Genomic DNA, 25,628 nt, shown 5'->3' on the forward strand with positions numbered 1-25,628 from the left:
AGCACACAAACTTGTCAGATGTCATGAGACTAGCTTTATTTGCTTCAGGGTTTTTTTTTTTTTAAAGTTAATGATTAACATTAGACACCCTCTGAGGCCAGGAAGCTGTTATGTACCTATCTGTGTAAACAGTCCTCTCAGCACCTGATAATAAGCCACACAATGTAGTGTACTGTGCTGTATAGCAGTAAATTTCTAAAACATCCCATAACTTCTCACCAATTGGGATGTTTGCTTGAAAGTTAATGCCAATTAGGGATAATCCATCTTTGCATATACAAAAGATATTTAGAAGTGACAATTAAACGCTCTTGATTGAGACTAAGGGTACAATGGATACTTCATCATCAATCATTTGGTTGTATTAAAAAAAACTCACAAAATACATATATGTGTGGTTGTGGTGATGACAACAGCTAAAGGTGAAGAGGAAACTGTGTACTGCCATCTGCTCATGCAGTTTTAAAGGCACAGTCTCCTTAATAAATGTCACAACACTGTTTATGGTTGGAGGACTTGGACAGATGAGGCTAACATGTCAAAGGAAGGTCGACCCAAGATGTAGATGATAAATTTTACACTGATGGTGTACAACATGTTTAACTGTTTTCAGGCTCAGCTTTTGGAAACCATAAAGCCACTTTAGTGTTTTAGCTTTGGCAGTTTTATGAAATAGTCCTGTTGATAGTCTTGCATGTTGTTCAGGTTTATTTTGTACACACTGAGTGTCACAGTGGACGTCATGGGTGTGCTTGGATCAGGCAACCATGCTCATTTGCATTGTGAACGTGCAGGGAGTTTGCATGTCACCAATGTACTTTGAACAGTGACGCCCTCAGAGATACTCGGAGGACAGAACAGAAAGAGAACAGGTGCTATAAAATTGATATTATTGAATACTTGTTTATAATTTTAAAATACAAAGCTTCAGTTCAGGTAAAGAAATAAAGGTCTTAAGCAATTTAAGGAGATGAAAATGATTGAGCAACAGTCATTTGTCAAACATTACTCTTATTTAACTGTTAACTTCACTGTTTTCCTACAGGCCACACACACTGTTGTCACTGTTAATGTATTTTTCTCAGTTTTTTGTGATTGCTTATCTGTTCGTAATCATGTGTGTGTGTGTGTGTGTGTGTATGTTGAGTCACCAGGCAAGACCGACCATTTAAAGCAGACATATTGGCCTCAAAGACATAAAGCACTGATAAAGATGTCAAATGACATGCACTGCTTATTTTATGAAAATTGGAATGTTGACAGGAAATCGTTAGCCAGACGCTTTATTTCAGACACACAGAACTGAAACAAAGTTCTGACACGGATCCTTATAAGGACACAATGGTTATGTTCATATGTGTGACACTGATATCAGCTTGCAGTTTAAAGCGTTCCTATAATTGACACTTCCTCCTGTTCTTAGAACTCATGTAGAAGCAGATCAGCAGGTTGACTTTCAGCTAAAAGCCATTAGATGGACAAAGCTTTCCTTGTTAGGTCAGCCACACATGCTCGCGCACACACACACACACTTAAACACACAAGGATGTTAGTATGTGCCAGGAGTGAGCTTAGGGTCATTAATCTTACTCTGCATGGAGCAACCAAATTCAACCTTGCACATACATTGAATATTCATGTTTGTGCACACGCACAAATTTCATGCACACACACACACACACACATGTACAAGAAATCTTTCTGTTAAAAACAAGATGGAGAGATTTATATATCCAAGTGAAGCTTCTCCCTCGGTGTTTTGTATCTTTCTGAAGGGTGGTGTGACTTAAGCTACGCCTTCAAGCTGCATGCCTACATACAGGTGCAACCACATGTTTGCATGCTTTCTTCTGTTGAAATGCATGAATGAATACACCAAGACAAGGTGTTGGCTCTTTCCTGGAATACTGCTTTGTGTTGTTTTGTTGTGTTGTATGTTATGAAATGTGTGGGTATGTTTCACAGAAAAGCAATGGCAAAAACAATCTGACCTGGCAGGACATGCAACTAACTGGGTGGTGAGCAAGGATTTTCAGTTCGAAGCTCCTGCAGTGATGAATAGGATTTGACATCCTCGTGATTATGACGGCAGGGGGCTCAGAATATTAACATGGTTCCTTCTTTTGATTGACAGTTCAGTATTTTGTTGTTTTTAAAAGTACCTGTTACTGTTGATGCATTGCTATTGATTTGTATATATGTTATGTTAGTGGTACTAGAGGTTATATTGTGTAAAAAACAGTGCTAGTTTTAACTGCTCCATCTACTGATGGGATTTTTAATCTGTAATACTACTCAAACCTGGATTTCAGTTATTGAAAGCAGCACTCTTTGTGCTTTGTTTACTTCAGAAGTCAGTAGCTTCACACCGGAGTTGAAAAATTAGGTAAACCAGTGGGAAAACCAGGTTAGATATTTTAATTAAGGTAAGCAACACCAGTAGAGAACAAGGCACTTTTCAGTATTTTGTACATGAGTCTGGGCAGTTTGTGACACATACAGTAGTGCTGAAAAGTGGAGGATAACTGCAGCTTTCACCACTCTTTGGGTATTGAAGTCAATGCTGGCGAGAACTATGACTTTCCGCATCAAAATTCTGACTTGTGGGTGTCTTCCAGTTGAAATGACCCTCTGAAAATCTTGACTTCACTGTTCAAATTGAACGCAGCATGAATGTAGTTGAGTAATGCGAGAAGTATAAGTGGCAGTGAGTTGGTTCCACAATTTGAGTCTGAGTGAGGATAAGAGTGAGCTCCTGCAACAGAGAAAAATCAAACAGATGAGCAGAAGATGAAAAAACGAATCAAAAAAGATGAAAAGGAATGAATAACATTGTGTTTTTATATTTAGCAGAATTTGGAATAAATCAATAGGATGAACTTGCGATTGTGTCTATGGAAAGAGAGATCAGAAGAGAGAGAGGAAGGGCAGAAAGTCGAGACGAGCTGTCATGTTCTGTTGACTGCTTGAGAGGCTCTACAGGAGGAGAGATGAAAAGAGGAGGTTTCTTCCTTCTCTTCTGTTTCTCCCTCCATTTCTCTTTCTCTATGTGCAACCTGCTCTGTCTCTCCCCTTGGGTTTAATCAGGCAGATAGTTGGTTGGACCCAGTCTCGGGGGAGAACTATCATCAGTGGACATTAATCTGTGTGACAGAGGCTGATTAGATGAGTGCAACCACCCCTGCTGGCTTACACAGTGGATGGAGCCAGTCCTAACAGAGAGAGGTGGCGGAGGGGAAAGTGACTCTACAGGAAGGGCAGAAGAAGAAGAGATGCTGTTTTATTTTTGTTTGCTCTGATTTGAGGGTAAATTAGAAATGTGGGAGAGATCGGCTGTCTTTATTTGGAAGGTCAACATTAGTGGTGCAGTTGAAGCCGAAGATGTCCATGTCAATATCATTACGCGGCTCTGTGTTTGTGTGTGTTTGCTCTCTACCCCGACACTGTGTTCACACATGAATGACTGATCTTTAGTGCTGATTATGTAATGGCACAGCCATTCTCCAGGGTTTTTGTTGTACAGTGTCTCCTCAAGCAAAAAGAGGATGTGATCATTTTAGAACTTTGGCCCTGACTGCTCTTTCCTCTTCATGTTTTGCTCGGCTGCACTTTCAAGAGTTCTTTTCAGTCATTTGGAGTTATGAGAGATAGTCTTGCAGCAGAAAGCAGGTTAAGAGAATGTTGTGACTCTGCTAAATCATGCCTTTTTGTATGAGCAAAATGTATTTTTATACATGAAGTTGTGACAATGCAACCAAACCTGGTAAGTAAGTATGTTTGTATCGGTTCAATGAATACTGGGAAATGACCTTTAGACCAGTTGGTAATGGAAGCCAGTTAAGAGAATAGCAAAACATCTTTCACACCAACAAAAGCCTTTAAAAGTAAAAAAAAAAGCCCTGTCCTGCCACTGAATATCTGTTAGTCGCTGGGCTGTTAGGAGGAAACACATACAGGATGTTGCCACTCTAAAAGCTGCATTCCAGGAAAAGACTCCAACAAATCCAATAACCTTATAAAACTACCGTAAATTCTGGACAATAAGCTGCTACTTTTTTCCCAGGCTTCGAGCACGGCGGCTTATAATATGGTGCGGTGAATATGTGTTTTTCTTTTTTTTTTCATCACCAAAAACATTTTGCCTCGTAACATTAGACCAATACAATTAACGAATAGTTTGTTTTGGTTATTGTAAATCAGTCATTTGTACTCGCCCTCAACATGGCAAACAAATGAAGAAATGCATGATGCAGCTTTTAAATTAAAGGCGATCAATCCTAAATGAGACTGTGAGAGCGACAACGATGAGACTGAAGTGACTGACGAAGTTCTGAGGCTGTTCAATTCGGACACTGAAGAAGATGACTGATGGTTTTAGTGTGCAGGAGGAAGATGAAGAACTGATCAATGACTTATGGCTACTGTCTTTTTTTTTTTTTTTACTAGCCGTGTTACAGGCACTGTTTGAAAAAAACAAAAAAAGCATTTATGCCACGAATTTGTGCGTTACTGATAAGTATTTAAGTTAAAACCATCGGTGTTATAGGCACTGTTCGGGTAAAAAAAAGCATTTGCAGCATGTATTTGTTTATATTACTCTACGCATTTAATTAAAAGTTTAAAAATCCTCACGTGTAACATCTTTCTGTGTAAATATCTCATATTACAATGTGGACACCTGCGGTTTATAATCCGGTGTGGCCTATACAAGTACAATATGGATTTTCTTTTAAAATTAGAAGGTGCAGCTTATATTCAGGAGCGCTTAATAGTTTGGAATTTATGGTACTTTACATCACAGCTGCAACACTACAACCAAAATCTGGTTGGTCTTCCTGTTTCTTTGCTTTGCTTATCTTTCTCTTTGGCATTGCAATAAGATGAAGGATGTATGACATCTCAGTGCTGACCTAATTGTAGTGTTTTACAACAAATAGGCACTCGCATGTATGCAAACACACACACACACACACACACGCACACACCCATTGGTACAGTTGCAGGGCAGGTCCAACATGTTTGTATGTTTGTGTGATTGAAAGGAAAGTGAGGAGGAGGCACCTGGGGACGTGAGTTCTCTATAAAAGCCTGGAGGCACGAAGCATGTGTGAATATTTTAATCTGTGTTTCCTTAAAACTTTGCTTTGGGAGCATTTATAGCATATGGGTTTGTTATTTTCTGTTTATTTTGACTCTTGTGCAGGCTTAGAATTGTAGAACAGAACATGATCAGCAGCTCATTTGTCCTGCATAATTGTCTCCATAATAATATCTAATATAATAAATATATTTATATAATAATATCTTTAGATTTAGTTCTACCTCCTGTTGCATGTGCAACTAACTCAGACTTTGAAAACTCCTGCAGATGTGTCCTTTTTATGTATGACTCCCCTGCAAACATAATCAAAGACTGAGGTTCATAAAAAAATGGAAGACACACACACACACACACACGCACACACACACGCACGCACATTTACATACACAGACTTTGCGTGAACCCATCCAAGAGCCTTTCCTGCATTACCCAAAACAGTGTGTGTCCCCATTGTATTGGAGATTGTGTCAGGAAGGAAAGCCCCGCCTCTTTATTTCCCCTTGTCGCCCAGAGTGTTGATGACATCACAGACGACCCTAGAGCTGCAGGGCATCGTGGGAAATGACCTTTAGACCTATGCACATGTAGATGCACACAGGCTCGCACACAAAAAGCATTCACATTGTGGATGTATGCAAAAGAGAAAAAGGTTCAGTAATATTCTACCCTCGACAGCAGTTTGTGGACACTGTGTGCATCCGTGTGTGTACTGAGAAAAAAGGCAGTGCAAGTGGATGGATGGAGGGATGAAGGCAACCTCACAAACATGAATTAGGACTGGACGTTCTGTCTTCAAGTATTTATTCTTCTGTCTAAATGCGTCAGAATTCTGTGAACTTTGAAGCTCATAGATGCAGTATTGGACTCGATTGATGTACGTGTGTCATCTAAACACGAGGTTTGACAGTAAGCTCAGTATAAAAACTTGAGGTAAGAGAAACAAATGAAAACAAACGAACAAAAAAATTCCAATAGAGTCTTGGTTGCCTGGTCAGTCCAACTCATGGCCTCACACAACACATCTTTTTGGTTTTAGTGTTTCACAGCTCCTGTTTGGCAGATTTTAAAGACGGAGCCTAGCTCATTATTTTTGTTGCTTTCAACAGGCATGATATGATAATTCCGACCCTGTTTTAGATTCATAAGCAGCGATTTATTCATATGTATTTATTCTATCGATCTTCTCTTATTTTGCTGTACTTTATTGGTAGTTTGTACATTCCACTTAGTATGATTTATTATATATTATATGAGTAGATAACTTTGTCCATGATGCCCTATCTTTTGCGTGAGTGCATGTTTTTATAGAGCATTAAATGCATTTTCTGCATAGATATCTATACAGAGAATACACAGAGGCTGAGATAGGCTGAGACAGGCTCATAAAATGTTTCCCTCAAAAGGGTTCATATTCAGTTAAAAAGCCAATTATGCAGAAAAAGATCTTAACCTCTAAATATGCTCTGAGAGTTGGGGAGGGACAGAGCTTATAGTGCAGTGTTCAGATATAGCCCCAGATATAAAACCCCACCATCCAGCTAATGTATCCTTATGTCTGTGATTGCGTATGAGTGCAATGTATATACAACTTCCTGTGTCTTCCTCACTACCTCTCTCAACAACTGATATGTTCTAAATGTCAAACTTGTATTATCGGGGGCCAGCAGGTAAATATAGGTTCTTCACTGTCATACCAGTATCTCACAGCAGAAGAAGATAAGGCGGAAGCATCCTAAATAGCAGTAGAGACTAACAGCTATGTGCCTCTGGTAATTTCCAGCACACACTGTCAGATTCTTGTCTTGAACTTACAAACATTTATGCATGAGTAAAAACAGAGCATTGCACACAGGCAGACAGGGAGGACGCGCTCGATCTAGCCATACATGGAGTGGAGAGTATTGATTTTTTTCTTTTTTTTGTCAAGCATTATTTCTATGAGAGGAATAATAGGATTACTGGATGTTATATATTACATTCATTTCAAACTTGTGGGTTTCAGTGTGACTGTCTGTTGCAGCCTTATTTTCTTAGAGAAAAAAAGCAAAATAGCAGTTGCAAGATTTAAGAATAAATTACTAAAAATAGGGCATCACCTTCTGGAGTGGCTTTAGGGATCATTGTTTTCTGTATCAGGCTGAAGACAAGTTCAAGTTGACATACTGTGAGGTATGTGTGAGGATAAACTGCTCTCTCACCTGTCTAAGATTACCATGCTTACTGGATTATGGCACACAAGTTTTCATTATCATCACCTACTGTCCTCTTGAGTCGGAACACACACAACCACGCACCCCCCCCACACCCCTCCCACACACACACACACACTAATCACACCCGTGGTGTTATTTGTGACATTCTTAGAAAAAGAATGCGAAGAGGAAGTGGGCTATTTTTCTGATTCACATGTAGACGCACAAATATGTGACTTGCAGATCATCAGGATTATGTTTATATGCACATTTTTTGGCAGACATTTCTACACACTCTCTTAAGCATTCATGCGTGCCAATGGTAAAAGATATTAACTACTGATAGAATTACTGGGTGTTAAACAGCTATAGTTTGCTGTAACTCTCGAGCTGATTTCAAACAGTAACACCGGATATCTTGTGGAGACTGTGTTGAGAATTTGGCACAGACTTCCTTTGCTGTTGGTGTTTACACATGAACTTCAAAAACTCCACTTCATACAATTTGTGTTATTGATTGCAAAATAAATGCAGTTGAGATTTTTAACTCTGACAGAAGTACTTGTGAAGTGGAAATACTTAAATTCTAGTCTTTTAATCCATTTGTGTCATCCTTATATGTAATTTTTGTTCATGGTTTTAAGTCCAACCCATAGCGGTGTCCTTTAAATTGCCCTGCTCAGAACCTCATGTCCACATAGGACGTTTGGTGCTCCCTCATGTAAGTCTTGTGTGGCCTTTCCACATCGGAGCAAATGTCACTGTCAACGGTTTTCTTGAACACAAAAACCTCTCAAGGAGGGGCGCCATCATGCACAGCACTTTCAGCCAATAAACTCCCCTTCAAGACTAAGACACAACAACAACTCTTATAGTAACGTATGGGTTAAATTCAGGCATTGACACATCACTTTACATCGCTTTACTTAAATATTTGTGTCACCTCCTGGTGGAGTTCATGCAATAAAATTTCTTAAGGAGCATTAGGAATCACTATTTGAAAACAATCATAGTTGAGCCTAAATGACATTCTTTTTATAATGCTACCATCGCTTTAATATATACCATTTTGACATTTCACATGCAGTCATTCTCATCACCACTAGTGGTCACATATTGAATAGAATCATAGGTCATAATTACCTGTATGAACAAAACAACTCCTGCATGCAATTACTTTATGAACAGAAAGTTACAAAAGTTGTTGGTGAGGCCCATCTATATTTCTGACTTTTCTGTAGAAGGTCTGGGGAAGTAGACAAAAACTTCCTCTGAAGCATGCCGAGGCTATTCAGGTGAATTTTGCTGTACTGATGTAGGATCCTTTGAGATAATTGAGATGAGGTAAACATTTTTCGACATTCATCCATTGTGACTCTTATGATCTATTGTTATGACGCATAATATCATACGTACACACACCCTGATCTCTATGTGTTTTATTCTTGCGTGACAATGTGTGTAGCAGGTGTGTCTCCTCAGTCTTTCAGCATAACAACACGCCACGGTGGGCAATTCCCGTGCAAAATGTATTTTCCTATTATTACTTTTGCTTTATAAGTTTCAGATTTGTGCTTTTCCTTTAGTTAATTGATCACATTACAGAGGTTTAAGTCTCATAACCATTTGAATGAGGAGAAGTCCTTCAATTTGATATTTCTAAAGCACATGGATTCCCTGACACTGAGGATTCCCTGGGAAGATGCAATTTTCATGTAGCAGCAAAACAGTTTTATCCAAACTATACAAGATGTTTATAATGGAGCATACATGATCAGGGTGGCACTTATTGATAATTTGTCCTTATTTTTTTATATAATTTTTGGCCCTAGATTCTATGTTTTTCTTTTTCAAAGTTATTTTAGGACATGTTAAAAGATAAACAATTCTTCTGGCTGGTGCAGAGATGCATGATATACGATGCGCCATCTGCTGTTACGATTTGGTCTCTTGATCCTGAGAGTTGCCTGCAGTACAATATATCTGCTCTGCAAACACACTGAGGCAGACCTGAGTTGCCATTTCACAAGAACAGAGCAGTTAACCCATCGACCTTTGCAGCCGTATATCACCTTAGACATGTTCACTGAACCACAGCAGCACCGTCTGTAAAAGCAAGCTCAGAAAATGGCCCTGATTTAATCACAATACTGTATCTGTCCACCCTGCACTTTCCATCTGCATCTGTCATGTCAGCAAGTTCGTTGCGCCATACAAGGAGAGAGATTTGTACGTCTGTATTGATAAATCAATACGTCAATATGGGTATTCTTACCCTTCTGGACTTATACCCAATTCTAATCATTTTCAACTCAGCTCCCTTTAATGACACATAACAAAATATATGGTGTAATTTTTCATTTACTGGGCAACTGTAAATGCAATTAATGCAACAATAAAGCCATCCCTTACACAACAGTAGGGTCTTTTGATTATGGCAAAGAATATAATTGACCATTTTGTTCCAAATTCAGATCAGAAGCCAAAATTCCTTAAACGTCAAATACACCACAGCCACGGAGACATCCGTGCTTCTGAAATTTTAGAGGTCAATTTTACAATCAAGCCAGTGTAAAGCCTGCCCCAGTCTTCCTAAAAAAAACATATTTAGTACTTTCATCCCATTTAAAAAATTTACAGTATTAGTGTCACTGTCAATGGTTATAAATCTTAAGATGCAGTGTGGTGCTAGGCAGATCTTTTCTGTAGAGCAATGTTCATGTGACATGATGGGAATAGAACCTCTGAACTGTAGGAATGTCTAGACGCTAAGCATGGCTATTTTTTCTGAAATGATAGTCATTTACTTTTAACTCCTCATCCTAAACATTGATGAGCAAAAGGGAAGTAGAAAAGTGAAAGGACTGTGTAAAATTGTTGTGTTGGATTGGTCAAAGACGTAGATGTAAAAGTCAGGCCCCTGCATGTAATTATATTTGGCCCACAAGATAATAACAAATGTCTACTTGAGCTGGCCTGACGATAGACATCACATGCCCCACTAATACTACAAATCCCAGAATGCTCTGCTGGTGCCTTGGCTCCAAAGCACCCCCTCCTCTGTTGACAGTCATGAGCGACCTCATGCTACCAGCCACATCAGGCCACCCCTCCCAAAAATGCCCAAACGAAAGGTGGAAAACAGGAGCTTTCATCATTATATCTGAAGAGAAGGAAAATTTTTCTCAATTGTAAATATTTTTTCAACCCCTGGTCTAAGACTTCATCAGTGTTGAATATGTGAAAAATAGATGCATCTAATATTGGATCACAGTTGCTTCACTTTTGCCCTCTAACTCTCCCTGTTTCTTCTTCTTCCTGTGGAGCTTCAATTGTGTGATTGGACAGTATGCTAAATAGGGCCTAAAACTGCTCAGAGACAAACAGACTCCGTCAGTGTGAGGGAGGTACTGAACTGCAAACAAATGCAATTTGAAAGCACATCAAGCTATTTGGGATCCACCAAGCCTTGATAAATCAGCCAAGTATGGAGGGATGGACGAGTAGCAACAAGGATAGAATTAAGAAGTCGAGGCAGAATGTTTTATATTTCCTGCAGTATTTTTCTGTATCTTTTTCTGTCTTTCTGTCTCTCTGTTTTGGAATTTGTCCATGTTTTTATTCTGTTTGAACAAACTGGTTTCAGTGCAGCTGCAAGGTCCTTCCACTATCATTCCCCAGCTCTGATACTGATTCTATAGTGTTATCATTTGATGTGGCACTAAAAGTGTGTGAAAGTATCAAACTGCATGGAGAGGGGATCACAGGCCAAAGAGGGTGTCGTGTTTGTGTCAGTGTCTGTGGAGAACTACTGGAGTGAAACCTCTCATATAAACACTCTGCCAGACACACGGTGAGGTGTGTGTTTGTGTGACTTTAGCTTTGTGACACACAACTGAGCTTGAACTATATAACCCAGGAAGAAGCGATTATTTTTGTAGTATAAGCCGAAAAGACATACAGCGTAATTTGTGTCCTTGAACAATGTGTTCAGTTGTTCTGGTGAGGAGTGAAGACCCAATGTGGCTGGTGAGAGTATCTCTCCCTTCTCAGATTAAGCTATTCTCGCTCTTGGATCTACGATGAGAACCATCTCGTTTTCCTGAAGAATAGCTTGGCAGTTTTCAAGGGAGGAAATGCAAAGAGGATTTACACCTGCTGTCAGATGATGAAACACAATTTTTCAAAAGAAATATTCAATGACAAGAGACCTTGTTCAGAGGGCAGTAATGAGGGCTACGGTTTTTGACAGACACACAAGTCTGGTCACAAACACCCACATCCCCTTTTAGTCCCTCTTAGGATTAGTCTATTGCTAATGATTAAACGTTGGTAGCTTTGATCTGTGGTCTGTGTCAGTGGCCAAACTCATTTCAATACACTGGTTACTTTGTTCTGTGTTTGAGAATAGATCTAGTCCCAGACACCATGAATGCAAAGGGTATTTTTGGGGCATGGAGTCAATATATGTTGTTTCCAAGCCCCTCATTCTTAAATGTCACTGTCCCTTATGGAATTCTGTTCAAATAGACAAGTTTTTAGGTTATACCTTGTGTCCAATACTAGGGAAATACATTGCTCGTAGGTATAACGATAGAACGGCAGGCTTTGTCTTTTTTAGAGATTCTATTAAGTAGAATTTTTCTCAGCTTCGCCTTGTGGTCCCAATGGGAAACTTTGGAGTTCTGAAATATAAATGAAGGCTCCACAATAATTTGTTTAGGTTCCATTCACAGTTAATAAAAGGTGTGAGGATAGTAGGATTTATCACACATCTGACTTTCTTTCAGGCGAGACTGTATCTTGTCTCAGCCCCACAAAGACCTTAATTTTTCTATCTATATCTCCAAATTTGGGACCTTTGCATTCAAGTGCCTGCCAAATAAATTGACATGTTGCTGTCTAAGCAATGTCTCTGTCTTTATCTATCATGCAGTATTCCAAACTTTAATTTCTGTTCAGCCTATGGTGACATTTCCAAGCACACACTCCTGTGATAATGTGCTGAAAATGAGAGGCTTAAGAGACTATAGGTATCCTGCTGGTCTAGATTAAAGAAGACAGTCAGCATTCAGAAGAAAAACAGTCTAAAAAAGAATCGATAGCAAGAGCAAAAATGGATTTCCACTAATGTAGCTTTTAGTCAACATAAGCAGGGGCTATAAGTCTCACAGTGTGTGTACACTCTCACAGCAAGAATTAGGAGACAAAAGTCCAGCACTGCAGGTTTAATAGTTACCACCTTCTTTCCCAAAACCAGTGAAGCCAGCTGGGACATGTGATGGAAATCTGGTCCACGGAAACAGAAGTTTATGACACTGTTAGAGGGTTGGGTTGTGGTATCTAGGATGTGGGGTCACCTGGCAGGCTTGTGTGTGTGTTTCTGTGGTTTTTACCAAATGTCTATAGGGATGGAAATGTTTCTTTCTCTACCAGATGGGAGGTAGACCTTTTTGGTTTCCACTTACTGTGGCGTGTGCTGGACTGATGTGATTTCTCATGTTGTACTTTAGTTGCTCCAAGTTGTCTTTTCTTTTTTCCAATTGAGCTATCGGTGATTTAAAAAAAAAGGCATACACATAATATATGAGAATAACAACAGCACTAACTTTTAAGATGTCTTCCTCTGCATTGAACTTAGAACACAAGAACACACAGACTGAAAGCGCAGCAGGTAAGCGTAAAAGTGTAACTTCATTATTAAGAATCTGTGAAAATATACTATGCTTGAAAATAATAATAGTAAAAAAAATAATTGTGGCACAATAGGACTACATTGTCTGCATTCCTTTCACGAAGAGGGGCTTTTCAACTCTTCTGTGTGTCTCATCTCAGCTGTCCTGTACATATCTGTCATATATAGGACAAGAGATTGTTCCTCGTCCTCTTGATGCATCCTCACCCGAGTGCTCTCCCACTTTTCCAGTAATTATGTCTTGCTGAGACACAGTCAGATCACTAGTAATGACGTGACCTTTAACCTCTGACTTGAGTCTCAGGGCAGAATGGGATCATTGGTGAAGACGGAAACAAGAAGGAGGGAGTGGATGAGAAACTAAGTTGAACACAGGGTGACAAGAAAAAGAAGGTGGGTAGACAATGATGGATACTTGAGGGGTTGAGGGGGATCAGAAAACCACTATTTTAATACACTGTAGACAAAAATCAATGTCCTATATTCTTCTCCTCCCTTCTTGGTGATCCTTGCCAACAGGCAGCTTTCTCTATTATTGATCAGCTCTATCTTCTTACCCTATTAGTCTCTATTATTACATGGTCCGCTAACTGTTGTTTAGGTTGCTTTTAACAGCTATTGTCAGGTTTTCATTCAGTCAACATCGTCCTCCCCGTGTTTTTTTTTTTGCTGTAGTTAATTTCTGATCACTTTGCCAATTTCTTTTGAAAAACAGAGGAAGTGAAAATCTGTGAAACCTCTGTGAATGTGGGAAAAGAAAGGACTGAAAAACATTCATGGAGTCATGTGGTGAGACATTGTGTCGATATGTCAACATTATCAAGTGTACCAATGAGCAGGAAATAGTATTTAAACCAAAGTTCTCAAATATGAGACACACTGACTCACACTAGATGCAAACTGTCAACCTTTGTGAGTAATTTCCACCTAAATGTCACCACTTTGTCACCTTTTGCACATTACTCAGAACTATTTTTTGACTTGTTTCATTCAGGGTGGTTAAAACAGCAGGGTGGTTAGTGTCAGGGTGGTTAAACTATTAAACTAGAAAACAATTTGGCTCTCTGTGAGTTGGTGTGTGTGTATATGTGTTCAGGTCAGGTTGATATTCCAGCTCCAACAACATGTAAACTCCAACCTATGGCTTGTGACCCATTAGCTGCTCAGCCAAAAAACATATGATGCTGACCAGTTCTTGTTTAGCCATGTGGATGTGGTATCCATCCTTTGTGTGCGAGTGTGTGCGTGTGTGTTCCTCTCACATACAGATGCTAGCTACCATTGTGTGGTTTCTACAGTTTTAACGAGAAATGTGTGGGGTCTCTGTGTGGTTGTGTGCACAGGGTATAAAAACACACCATATATATTTAATCCAAGAAGAAGCCCTGTAGAAATTCAAGTGGTTGCGTGGATTTTCCAGTTAAATAGGCAATACAGTGCATTGCACACTGTGTGTTGGCTTCTGCAGACACGTGCTGTATATGCACGCAACCTCACGTGTTGTTGAAAACAAAGCAGAATGTGTAAAGGTGTATTTGTGTGAGCATGTGTGTATCCTTGTGTGCCACTTGCGTGCCAAATACATCAGGTGAAAACCTTCAGCGTGTTGGTGCCTTTCTTTTTGTGTGCATGTGTCAAGTTTGCACTTGGCACAACTGTATTAACCTTACAGTATTAGCTTTTTGCCTGGAAGCCTCTCTTTCATTCTTTGTTTGTCAGTCTCCTGACGTCTACTCTGTAGCAGGGAGAAAACATCTGTAAATCACTCAGCTTAGCACATAAAATACTGCAAGCTATGTGTTTCATTCAGTCACACAAGATGATATTTTTCTCTTACTTGAAATGATCAAAAAAGAGCCTGATATAACTTACTACAAGCAGTGACAATAAAGGCCTCACACAACTTTCCAGGCTTTCAGGACTTTAAACCCTAAATACTTGATTAATCTGAGTACAGAAATTATCCGTCTTATTAATCCTTTTCCCAGGGAGGTGGAAGGTCAGGCACAGCTATAGCAAAGCGGCACTTAAGCTGATAGTAATCAAGTGTCTTGCATTACAGCACAGTTGATCCGCTTGTTAACCAGATGAACAACTATAATCAAGCACACTGGACAATCAGGAATACATATGTTACAGTAAATGGGAAGTGTTATAGCTGGAAGCATTTAATATTTAATCTTTTTTACAACTTTTATTTATACAGGTTGAGACATGAGGCTACAGCAAAGGCTCAGTACAGTAAAATCACTACAGTAAGATCCAGTGTTATAAGGAACAGATTAAAAACACTAAAAACAGGGACAAGTTTCCAGAGATTTTTTAGGCGCCACTAAAGACTGTTTAACAAATCCAAACTGGACAGTTTCAGATGATGTTGTAAACAGTTCCAGGTTGAAGGTACAGAGTAAGAAATAAGAAAATACCTTTTTCCCAAGCTCTGTCCGTACTGAGGGAACATTGTAGGTGATAAAGGCCTGGGACTGCGTGACATGTAAGATGAAAGCCAAGGATTAATTTATAGATTATATTATACCAGTGCATAAGTCTACTTGGGGATAATGATAACCGCTGATTAGAGAATACAGAGTGTCGTGGTGGGTGTGTTGATTACAGCCAGTTATGAATCTCAGGGCTCCATGATAGACAGCATCTGTAGAGAGCTGGCTGAGGCATGTCACCATAGTCTGGTCACCATATCTGAGAGTCCGTGTCATAAGGACAGGTCTAAGAAAGATGCAGCATGGTAGTCCTTGGTGTCCAGTGCTTCTACAACATAATTTAAGACCGTTATGTAGGCAGTCACTGTGTTTCCTGAAGCCTGAGATAAAATTTAGAAGTACACAGATACTCTAGCTTTTTCAAAACTTTGGCTTAAATGCAGAGTTTGGAAATTGGTCGATAATCTATTAGTAGAGTGTTTTCCAGACATTAAGAATGATATTATTTTGTATGGAAAGACTGACACTGGTTCAGCTATAATCGAGCGAGAGGTGTTTGGAGGATAGGAGAAGTTTGTGATTTTCCATAGAAAACATTGTATCAGTCAAGGAACTGGAGGCAAGACAACAAAGCTTCTCAGATTTTTTCGAGTTGACAGTTAACTGTGGTGGCAGCTCAGATGAATTGGCGTTACTAGAGAGGGATTTAATGGTTTGCCAAAATCAATTAGGATCGTTTAGACACTTGTTGGTCTGAGATAGGTAATAATCACATGTAGCAGCTTTAATAGAAGTAGGACAGCGATTTTTATTTATTTTTTTATTTTTTTAGTTCTTTCCAGACAGCCTCCGATACTTGAACATTGGTCTCCAAACCTCTAAAAATCTGGTTTAAACACTTTAGAAGGGAAATATTAATCTGATCTGATCAAAACCCACATCCATAAAATGAATGAGAACAACTGTTCTGTTGTACCAGATATTATGTCTGCTCCTGCTCAGTTTGGCTTGAAAGACATAGGTTTTCTCCTTGTTTAGTCTGAATTCAGTAGCCAGAATCCAAACACAGAGAGGCAGGTGAGTGTGTGTGAGTGTCTGTGTTTGAGAGGTGTTATCCTATCCTATTACTCCCCCCACCCTCTTGTATATTAACAAAGGTTTCCGGACTCAGTTAGAGGTAGATTAGTCCTCCTTAAACCTATGTTTTCTTCTTTGTCACCAGTGTTTAGAGGTCAGTAGAGTGGATATACTAAATATAAAAGTTTATATCTACCTCTTTACATGTCTACTGTACTCAGCAAGTTTTTTTTCGAGTCATGATATTTCCCAAGATAATAATTATGCAACATAATGAATTTTATTATCTAGCAGTACAGTTTTACTTACTTTGAGATAAAATAGCTCTACTGTGTTGACTTGATGACTCATTCATACTGAAATTGAGTTTCTCATACACACTGGGCTTTATGTACATACACTGTCTGTGTGCGGGCTGCTGAATCCTGCTGGTGACCAGCTTCAAAACCAACACATGCATACACACACACTAATCCTGCAGGGCATGTGCGAATTTAGGGCAAGCCTGATTAGTAGTGCTACTGCTTATCATCCACAGCCAGAGGGAGAGAGGATGGGGGTGGGAGAGACACTGGGAAACTGGGGAAGTAGGTAGGTGGGTGGCTGGAAACAGGAAGATGGTTGCAAGAGAGCTGAAGCATTATAGATGAATCAAAATTCAAATAAACACACAAATGCACACTCCATCCCATCCCAAGAGGAAACAAAATAATAATAAAAAAAGCAGATGAGGAATAAGAAGAGTAGCATCAGATTGTGCCATCAGCTGCTGCAACCTTTGCCCCCCTTCACTTCATCGTTACCTCTTTTTCTCCCTTTGTCTTTGTTTCAGTGAAATTCTGATGCTTTCATTTCTTCCCCCTACATATACTTCAGTTTTTCTCTTTACCTCTCCCCACATTTTTCTTTATGGTTGAAAATCCTCCACTTCCCTCAGGACTTTAAGTATGCATGTGTGTGTGTGTGTGTGTGTGTGTGTGTGTGTGTGTGTTACTGCTCTCACTGAAGCAGAACCTCAAAGGAGAGGCCAGCGCTCTGTGTCAGGGTCATGTTGCTTTTTTTGATGTCTTCACCTCTGAGTGAAGAGGAGGAAGACAAGAGTGGTTTATGAGTTGTAACTAATGGCTTCCTCTATCACTCAAATGGTTTTGCTTAGTGTGACTTAACTGTTGAAGGATAAAAGAGGAGAAGTTGTTCTTATTTTGTTGGTGAAATCTTTCATCGGCGCCCTCCTCAAATCTGACATATTATGGAAACAAAGCTGCTCTTTGCAAATGATTTGTGGTTTAGTGAGGGATCTTATTTGATAGCAGGACAACAATATTATGTATCTTTTCACCACATTTGCATGAATTAATGTTCTGCCGTTCTACATATCCTTGAACAGTCCAAATACGTCAAGTTTTTAATAACCTCAGTTAAGATTCAGCTGCAGTGCTGTTAAACAAATCCTGTTTGTGGTTGTGGTTTCTGTACTGCTTTCTGATGTAGAATATCTTCAGTCACACAAACACGGACACAGCTTTGTTAAGAAAAACTGTTATTTCCATTTTTGCTCATTTCTTTGGGTTGTATTTTGTTGGAGCTGCAATTAAATCTCACAAGCTGTTACATTTGACATGACTAAATTTGCAGATGCACTGTAATATGGGAAACACTTTTGCTGTAGCTCCAATTTAACTGCCTGAAAAGAAAACTAGAGGCTCGAGAAAGATTTAGCTTCAGCGCTGCATGACTGAATAGTTGAAGGTTCACTCTCTACAGTAAGAGCTTGACTGATTTGCATTGTATAATAAATTATTGTGTTTTGGCAACTGAAACATATTGTTATTGTAATGTTTGCAATTGCCGTTCCTTCATTTCAAGTGATACTAAAACTTCATACAGATTTGCTTTTCATTGCATGTTCTTAATGTTTGTTTTTCTGCACGTATTTGGAAAATTGCACCATGTAGTTTTCAGATCCACTGTGATAGTGGTGCATCCACATCTTTTTCATCTTCTAATGTTACATCATGGTTGCTCTTTTAAAAGATAAAGCACTGATTTTATAAGTGTCTGAGCAACAGCATTCTCCTTCTCTTTAGTGATGTTTCATGCATAAACTGTCACATAGGTTTTGTTTTTCTGCTGTTGTGGCTTTGGTATGTAGCGGCTGATGCTAAAAGGAGCTAAACGATGAGTGATCACTGTAGATCTTATGAGCTCAATGCTTTGATGACTTTGAGAAGCTATTTGTAGACTGAAACAAGGCTGAAATTGACCATGACCATGATGTTTTGTCAATGCAACGCTGGAAAAAAGCATATGCAGTCTATGGCAAGATGCTGGGCAACATGTTAATCTCAGTTATTTCTGAAACACACTTTGTTGAACTGTTTCAATCCCTCTCTCTAACTTTTACACTGTTTAGAAACAGCTCTTGATATGCCTGAATAGCCGACTTCTCTCATCAGTCAAAGTAAAGGCAATAAGACACTTAGGAACAATGACTAGGGGTTAACCAAACATTAGACGCATACACTCTCACACACAAACAGTCTTGGTAGCCATTTTCATTGTCTAGATGTAACAGACACTGTATTTGTCTTGTTGTGAATTGTGTTCAAAATTAGCTACGGTACAATAAACCACATGTTGCACAATATTTGTGCAACTTAAACATTCTGTGTTTGGGATGTTTGCAATTGTTGTTCCTTCATTGTAAATTAGAGTAAAAGTTCAGACAGAGATTTTAATTAATCTTAATTTTAATTTCATGATTGCATATTGATGCATTTGAGCTACTGCCCCCGTTAGTGGCTGACTCCAAAACATCCCTGGCTAAGAAGAACTTGCTTTGAAAATAAATGTCTTTCTCTCATGAAATACTAACTCATTGAAGTTTCCATTCTTAATCCATTCCTTCTGGTCTGAATTCTAATAGTCCTTTTGAAAAAAGGGGCTGTAACTGACAAGATATCCGACCTGAAATAGAGATAATGTTGTTGATTCAGGTTTCAAATGCTATCCCATTCTAAAGTTACTCATTGCTTTTGTTAAAAAAAAAAATTTTGTTTATTCCAGTGAAAGTAACAGTTTATATCAACCCATCAAAAAATAAAAATAAAATCCTCCAAAGGAAAGTGTTATCAACTCTTCTACCACACTGTTGTGTAAAAAATGACAATCTGAGTGATCTGTTAATCCATGTAAATAAAAAAGCTATCACTATTTAAAAGACAAAGCTTTTGTTCAAATGGTTTCAAGGGGTTTTCAAGGAGCATCATAGATCTGTTAGATTCCTCTGAATGGCTGATTATATGTTCCCTCTGCCCGTTAATGTGCCTGTAGTGCCTACTAAGTGAAAAGTACATGGTTACTTTGTCCAACAAAGGAAGAATTTCATTTCAAAATGTTACAGAAAACTACAGAGGGGGTCATTCAGATTTGACGTGGCCATGTTCAGTTACTGACAGGTTAATGGGGCTCGAGTTGATTTACTTAAAGTTCCTTGAACAAATGTTAGCTGTGGTATTTGCAGAGAGGTGATTGACATTCATCGGGTTATAAGCATTTTATCCTCAAAATCTAACCATTTCTCCTTTTTAAACTTTCAGTAATGGTATAATTCGTATGAAATATGATGGCAGCTTACACAGGGAAAGAATATACACTCATGTAAATGTAAATGACAAAGGGGTGCCCCCCCTCCATTGGATGACAGATGATGTCTGTCTTTCATTATACAGTAACGCTGGCTAACATGTTTTTATGATGCAGGTCAGTTTGCTAATGGCTTTGCAGTCTGACAATCTGCGAAAAGCTGGTGTATTCCTTTAACCTGTGAAGCAGGTCTGCCCCCGTATGCTGCGCAACAATTCAGAGGAAACTGCAGCCGGAAAATCTGAAATGGCATTGAGTGCATGATAGCGCTATAAATGTGTGTCTCTGCACAGTGTGGGATTCTGGTGATCCTGCAGCTGTGTCCTGTCTCACTGTGAGGGCTGAGTGTGTGTGCTAGGAGACTGTGGGGGCAGGAGAATGTGTGCTCCCCCTCTGCATCTCTTCGCTCCATCCCGTCAGTTTTGATTGACAGTTGAAGGAGGGAGGTGTATAATTTATCACTTCCTTCTTGGTTCTGTCCCACAATGCCCTGTAGCTAGAGACCAAGGTTGGTGCCTCAGAGCAAAAGTCAGTTTATTAAACCCTTAATGGACAGTCCCTCCCCTCTCCACTCACACACACAGTCACACACACAGACCCTGTTGGTTTCCCTCCCTGGAAGCCTCTCTGTCATGTTTAATGTATAAAGAATAAATGATTCATGGCAGGGGAGAGAATTTTGTATTTTAGGACTACTTATTCATTTATACTCACACCGGTCGCTTTTTACTTTGGGTGTTTTTTTTTTTTTGTCTAGCATATTTAAGGTCTAGCATATTAAAGGGGGGGGGGGGTTGATACAGTCCCCTGTTGTCAACAAGGAGGCATTAACCTAACCTGTAGAGCATCTTCCCATCCTTTATAACACATGTCAAAGTCAAATTTATTCAAAAAGCTTTTCTAATGTGATTGTGATCATGAAGACTAAAGTGAAATACGGTTAAAAAGGTTTATTAGTTTTAGAGCTGACTTTTTTTCCTCTTTTTTTCGTGTAGGTTCAGAGGTGTGTGTGTGAGTGTATTTGTGTCACAGTGTGCAACAGGGGCAGATGGTGTAGCTCTAGGAATCATCTCTCTACATTAGGGTGCACAGCAGGTGGTGGCATCATGTGCATGTGTGTGTGTCCTATACAGCCAGTGAGGACCAGTTCACAAGGACACAGCTCCAGATCTTGCCTTTGGCCTGTGTCACTAACGCTCATGTCTACTTTGTTGCACATGTGTGTATGTATCAGTCCAGTAAGAGGATACAGGCAGAAAAGTGAAACTGTGGATGCGGGGTCTAGACCACAGTTTAAGGAACTGACAAAAGAAACAAACATGAAAAAGGAGGAAGAGGACTGAGAGAGCTGGGAGGTCTCATGATTTTATGATTCTCATCCAAACTCATTTCCTTTTTTCAAGTCAGATTTGACAGACAGATTGAGGAGGAAAGTGTTTATTTCTGTAGCTTTGGGTGTAAAAGCTAAAGAAGGACAGCATACTCCAAAAAATTTCAATCAAGGGCAACATGGAGACTCACACATTTAATATCAGCAGCTGCGATGTATTTGAAAGACACTTATTGTATTGCTCCGCATGTCTCTGTCTTCTGTTCTTTCAGGAAGTGCAAACCCTCTGCAAGCAAATGAGAACCACTCTTGCTATTTAATGCCTGGAGGCCTTTTAGCTGAACAGATGGCTTCTTAGTAAATGAGAAATGACTTTCATGTGAAATGTTACAGGGAACAGACAGACTTACTGGATGAGGGAGTCTGGATGGAGGCAGGAGGAGATAAAATGTTTGTGATTCGGTTACCGGCAGATGTCAGCATGTTGGGATCTTTTTTCATTTCATAGAACGGCACAGGCGGAAACAGACGGGCTCTAAGTGGAAAATCATGTCAGCGCGATGTGATTTATGTGGATATCCCGATGTGGTGCTTGGGGTCCCAACCACCATAAAAATATGAAGATTGTTAATCTTTTAGTCAGCAGCTGCTAAATTGGGGTTCATGTTCCTCTAACTCTATTTGGGATCCTCAAAGGATTTTTCTTCATGATTTTATTATTCATGTAATTTGTGGAAAAGATTTTAGACTCTGATTTTACTTGCCAACTGTCATCCTGAAGTAATGAAATGTTTTATGACTGAGCGGTCTGCTGTGTAATGCTTTTCCCTATCATCGTGGCTTAGTGTCACATTCTCAGCTGTACCTGCAGACTAATACAGGGCGTCTACACGTGTGTGCTTTTGTTCTTTCCTCTATATCCCTCTTGAATTTCCCTTATTATTGATGCAGTAAGTAACGCCCAAAGGCATGTCGCTTCCAGTCTTGTCTAATTTATATGGGGGTGTTAGTTTGATGCCTTAAAATCAAGTACAGCTATGACTGTAGTAAGGTTAGTTAAAGGTTCAATGTGCAACATTTAAGGGGATTTATGAACAAAAAGGAATAAAATATGTTTTCACAAGTGTACTGACTTTACAGTAATAAATTACAGCGTGTTTTTTTGTTACCCTACAACAAGCTATTTGAATGTGCACAGCATGAGTTATTTTTCCTCTGACTCTGCTGTGCTGCATCACCGTGTTTCTAGAGTAGCCTACAGTTTTATCTTCAAACTTGAAAAGGGAGAGGATAAGGTCAGCTGTAATCAGTTTACTGCAACGTAAATATCCTTCTACTGGATGTCACTACATATTATACACCATGCCCTTAAGAGAGAAAGGTTAAAAAACGGCTTAAAATGGAACTTTGAATGTAACAGTCTTAACCTCTCTATGACTATTTAAATTCACAAAACAAAATGCAAAGCTTTTGTTGCTTATGAAAATTAGTTAATGAGAGGCCAGCTTATGTTGGTTATTTGTAGACTATGTAATGGACTTGCATTGGTTGTTTTTTACACAGCAGTAAGCTGAGGATGTTTATGGATGATTATTTCTTAAAGAAAAAGAGAAGAAGACATCACATATTGAAGTGTCCAACAGGACATATTAAAGTGTTTGATGAGGATTTGCAGATCAATTGCTGGCTCCTCCCTCTTTGGAAATGAGTGTCTTTTTGAAAAATCTCTTATGTAATTGAGCATGTCTGGCCTTTTTCATGAAAGCCTAAAAAGGTCAGAATTGTAGCAGTTTGAACACAACTAAACTTTCTCGCTCACATATACATATGCACACACACACACACACACACGCACGCACGCACACACACACACACAGGTAGACTGTGCACACAAAGCATCCCACCAGCACTCGAAAGATGTTCAGGACACAGCTGTACACTATTCTTTCAGCTGCTGCTGTGACATTAACACACATACACAAACAGATAAGGTTTTGTACAGAGGAAAGAGTAGGAGGGAGAGTGACTGACATAGAGAGCAAACAAGAGCTGGAATGCAATTCAAAAGCCTCAGGGATTCGATTCATACAATGTGAGGAGAGAGATATGAAATTACACACATAGATTGCATAACGTAGATTGTTATGTAAAAGATGAGTTGATTATTTATTATACATTATAATTATATTTTATTTATTTTTTTAATGTTTTTTTCTCATGAGTGAATGTGATTCTGAAGGTACACTGTTCAAAACAGATGTTAACAAAACAGAAAAAAATAAATAGTATCCAACTGTTGATAAAGGAAAGAAAAAGACTAAAATGTCATCCTAAAAGCTTCATTAAGAGCAACTGGACTTCTTCTTGGTTCTTAAAGACGTTTCACCTCTTATCTGACAGGCTTCTTTGGTTCTAAACTAGTTGTTGTGGAGTATAGCCTTATAAATAGAGGGACCGTTCACACTGGGAAGGTTGTTAAGGTCACATGTGTCACTGAGTCACTTGACCAATGTGTGAATTGTGTGCATCAAGTTCATGAGGGAGGATGCGAAAGACAACAGGCTGCCTTTTTTGGACTGTTCTGTGCACAATGAGGAAGACGGAAGTCTCAAGACGGAGGTTTACCGGAAATCTACACACACAAACTGGCCATCATCAGAACACCTCATCATGTGTCTGAGAGTGTCCCTACTAAGGCTGAAGGAAAACAAAAAGAAAACCAACGCCTCAAGAAAGCACTTCAAACTTGTGGAGATCCAAACCAGACCTTTGTCAAATCAGCAACGAAATCTGGACCAAGAAGAACAGGGGCTAACATATTGTAATTCCATATGTGACAGGTGTGTCTGAGAACCTTAGACATATTTTCTCCAAACATAACATTCTGGTGCATTTCAGTCATAGGAACACCCTCAGACAGAGACTGATGAAGGCGAAATGTCCTCAAGAACCAAGAAGAGGTGCAATTGCCCTTATTCAAGCTTTTGGAATTTCACGACCTGGATGACTGATAAACCACACTGACACAGACTAAAACATAGCAAAAAAGAATGTTCAGGGGCAGGTTGAAAGGTTTACTTTTATAACTTGATTTCAGCTATCATCCCTCCTTCTTTTATCTCTTCCTCTGATTAAATTGCACAGAAATCATATTTGATTTAAATCATCCTGTCAGCCGCGGGCTCTCACTGTTGCATGGGTAATGCAGTACATGTTGGTGTACTTGCAGCTCACTCTGAGAATTTTTTTGGGTCCTTTTTAGATCCTACCGTTGGCAACAGTAACAACTTCTCTAGAAAATGTCACGGCTTCTCTCTTTTGCTCTGCAGACACCATTCTGGGTTCAGAGACGCTCAAGAGTGCGGCCAACTTCAGCACCTTCCTTCTGGATCGTTCGTCAGGCTTGCTCTTCCTGGGTGCCAGAGACACCATACTGGCAGTAGACACCAACAACCTCAACCAAGAACCAAAAAAGGTGGTAATTAGAATGTGCCTGTGTGTGTGTGTCTGTGTGCATGTTTGTAAGCTATGAATAGATATAAAGTATTTACTAATATCGCTTGAAGGTTTGTGAATTGTGAAAATTATACTTGGTTATTTATTTATTTAGGAAAACAATCTAAAATTGCGTAAATTAGTAGTATATGAATTTGTATACAGAATTAGAGCCAAGTGATCTATCATGGATTATGGCCTATCAGATTAGAAAAGGTTACAATACCATATCCAAAGACTTTGGACTCCACTATTAAATATCGACAGATTGTGTTGAATTGGAGAAAATTCAAGAAAATCCTTACCCTCTTCAGGAGTGGGAGCAAGAATTTGAAAGGAAAATGTTAAGACATCTGTTTTTTAACTGAATCTTAATGCAGCAAAGACGACCCAAAGCACACGTTATTCTACCATGGAGTAGCTAAGAAGAATCCACTTGACATTATGAGCAGCCCTGTTGAAAACTTGACCCTAATTTAATCAGAAATGTTGTGTAAGGGCCGAAGGTGAATATTTTAGTAAATATTTTCACAATACTCTGTTTGTCATTACTATAACAGAAATGTAGAGATTTCCAAGGAGTGGAACCAGAACTTTCTGTGATTACTAATCAGCTACTGACGAATAAGTGACACTGACAGTCTCTTTACTT

The 25,628-nt window shown here is 39.2% G+C and overlaps 1 protein-coding gene across 1 annotated transcript in view; it reads left to right on the forward strand.

The window, feature by feature from the left end:
* Positions 1 to 25,628, forward strand: part of sema4f (sema domain, immunoglobulin domain (Ig), transmembrane domain (TM) and short cytoplasmic domain, (semaphorin) 4F) — a 47,717-nt gene that overhangs the window by 13,442 nt on the left and 8,647 nt on the right. The window contains exon 2 of the mRNA XM_072376840.1: positions 24,811 to 24,956. Coding sequence (XP_072232941.1) covers positions 24,811 to 24,956 — 146 coding nt within the window. The remainder of the gene's footprint in view (positions 1 to 24,810; positions 24,957 to 25,628) is intronic.

This window comes from Leuresthes tenuis, unplaced genomic scaffold (assembly GCF_036924035.1).
Source record: "Leuresthes tenuis unplaced genomic scaffold, fLeuTen1.0.hap1 SCAF_22, whole genome shotgun sequence".
Classification (NCBI taxonomy): domain Eukaryota; kingdom Metazoa; phylum Chordata; class Actinopteri; order Atheriniformes; family Atherinopsidae; genus Leuresthes; species Leuresthes tenuis.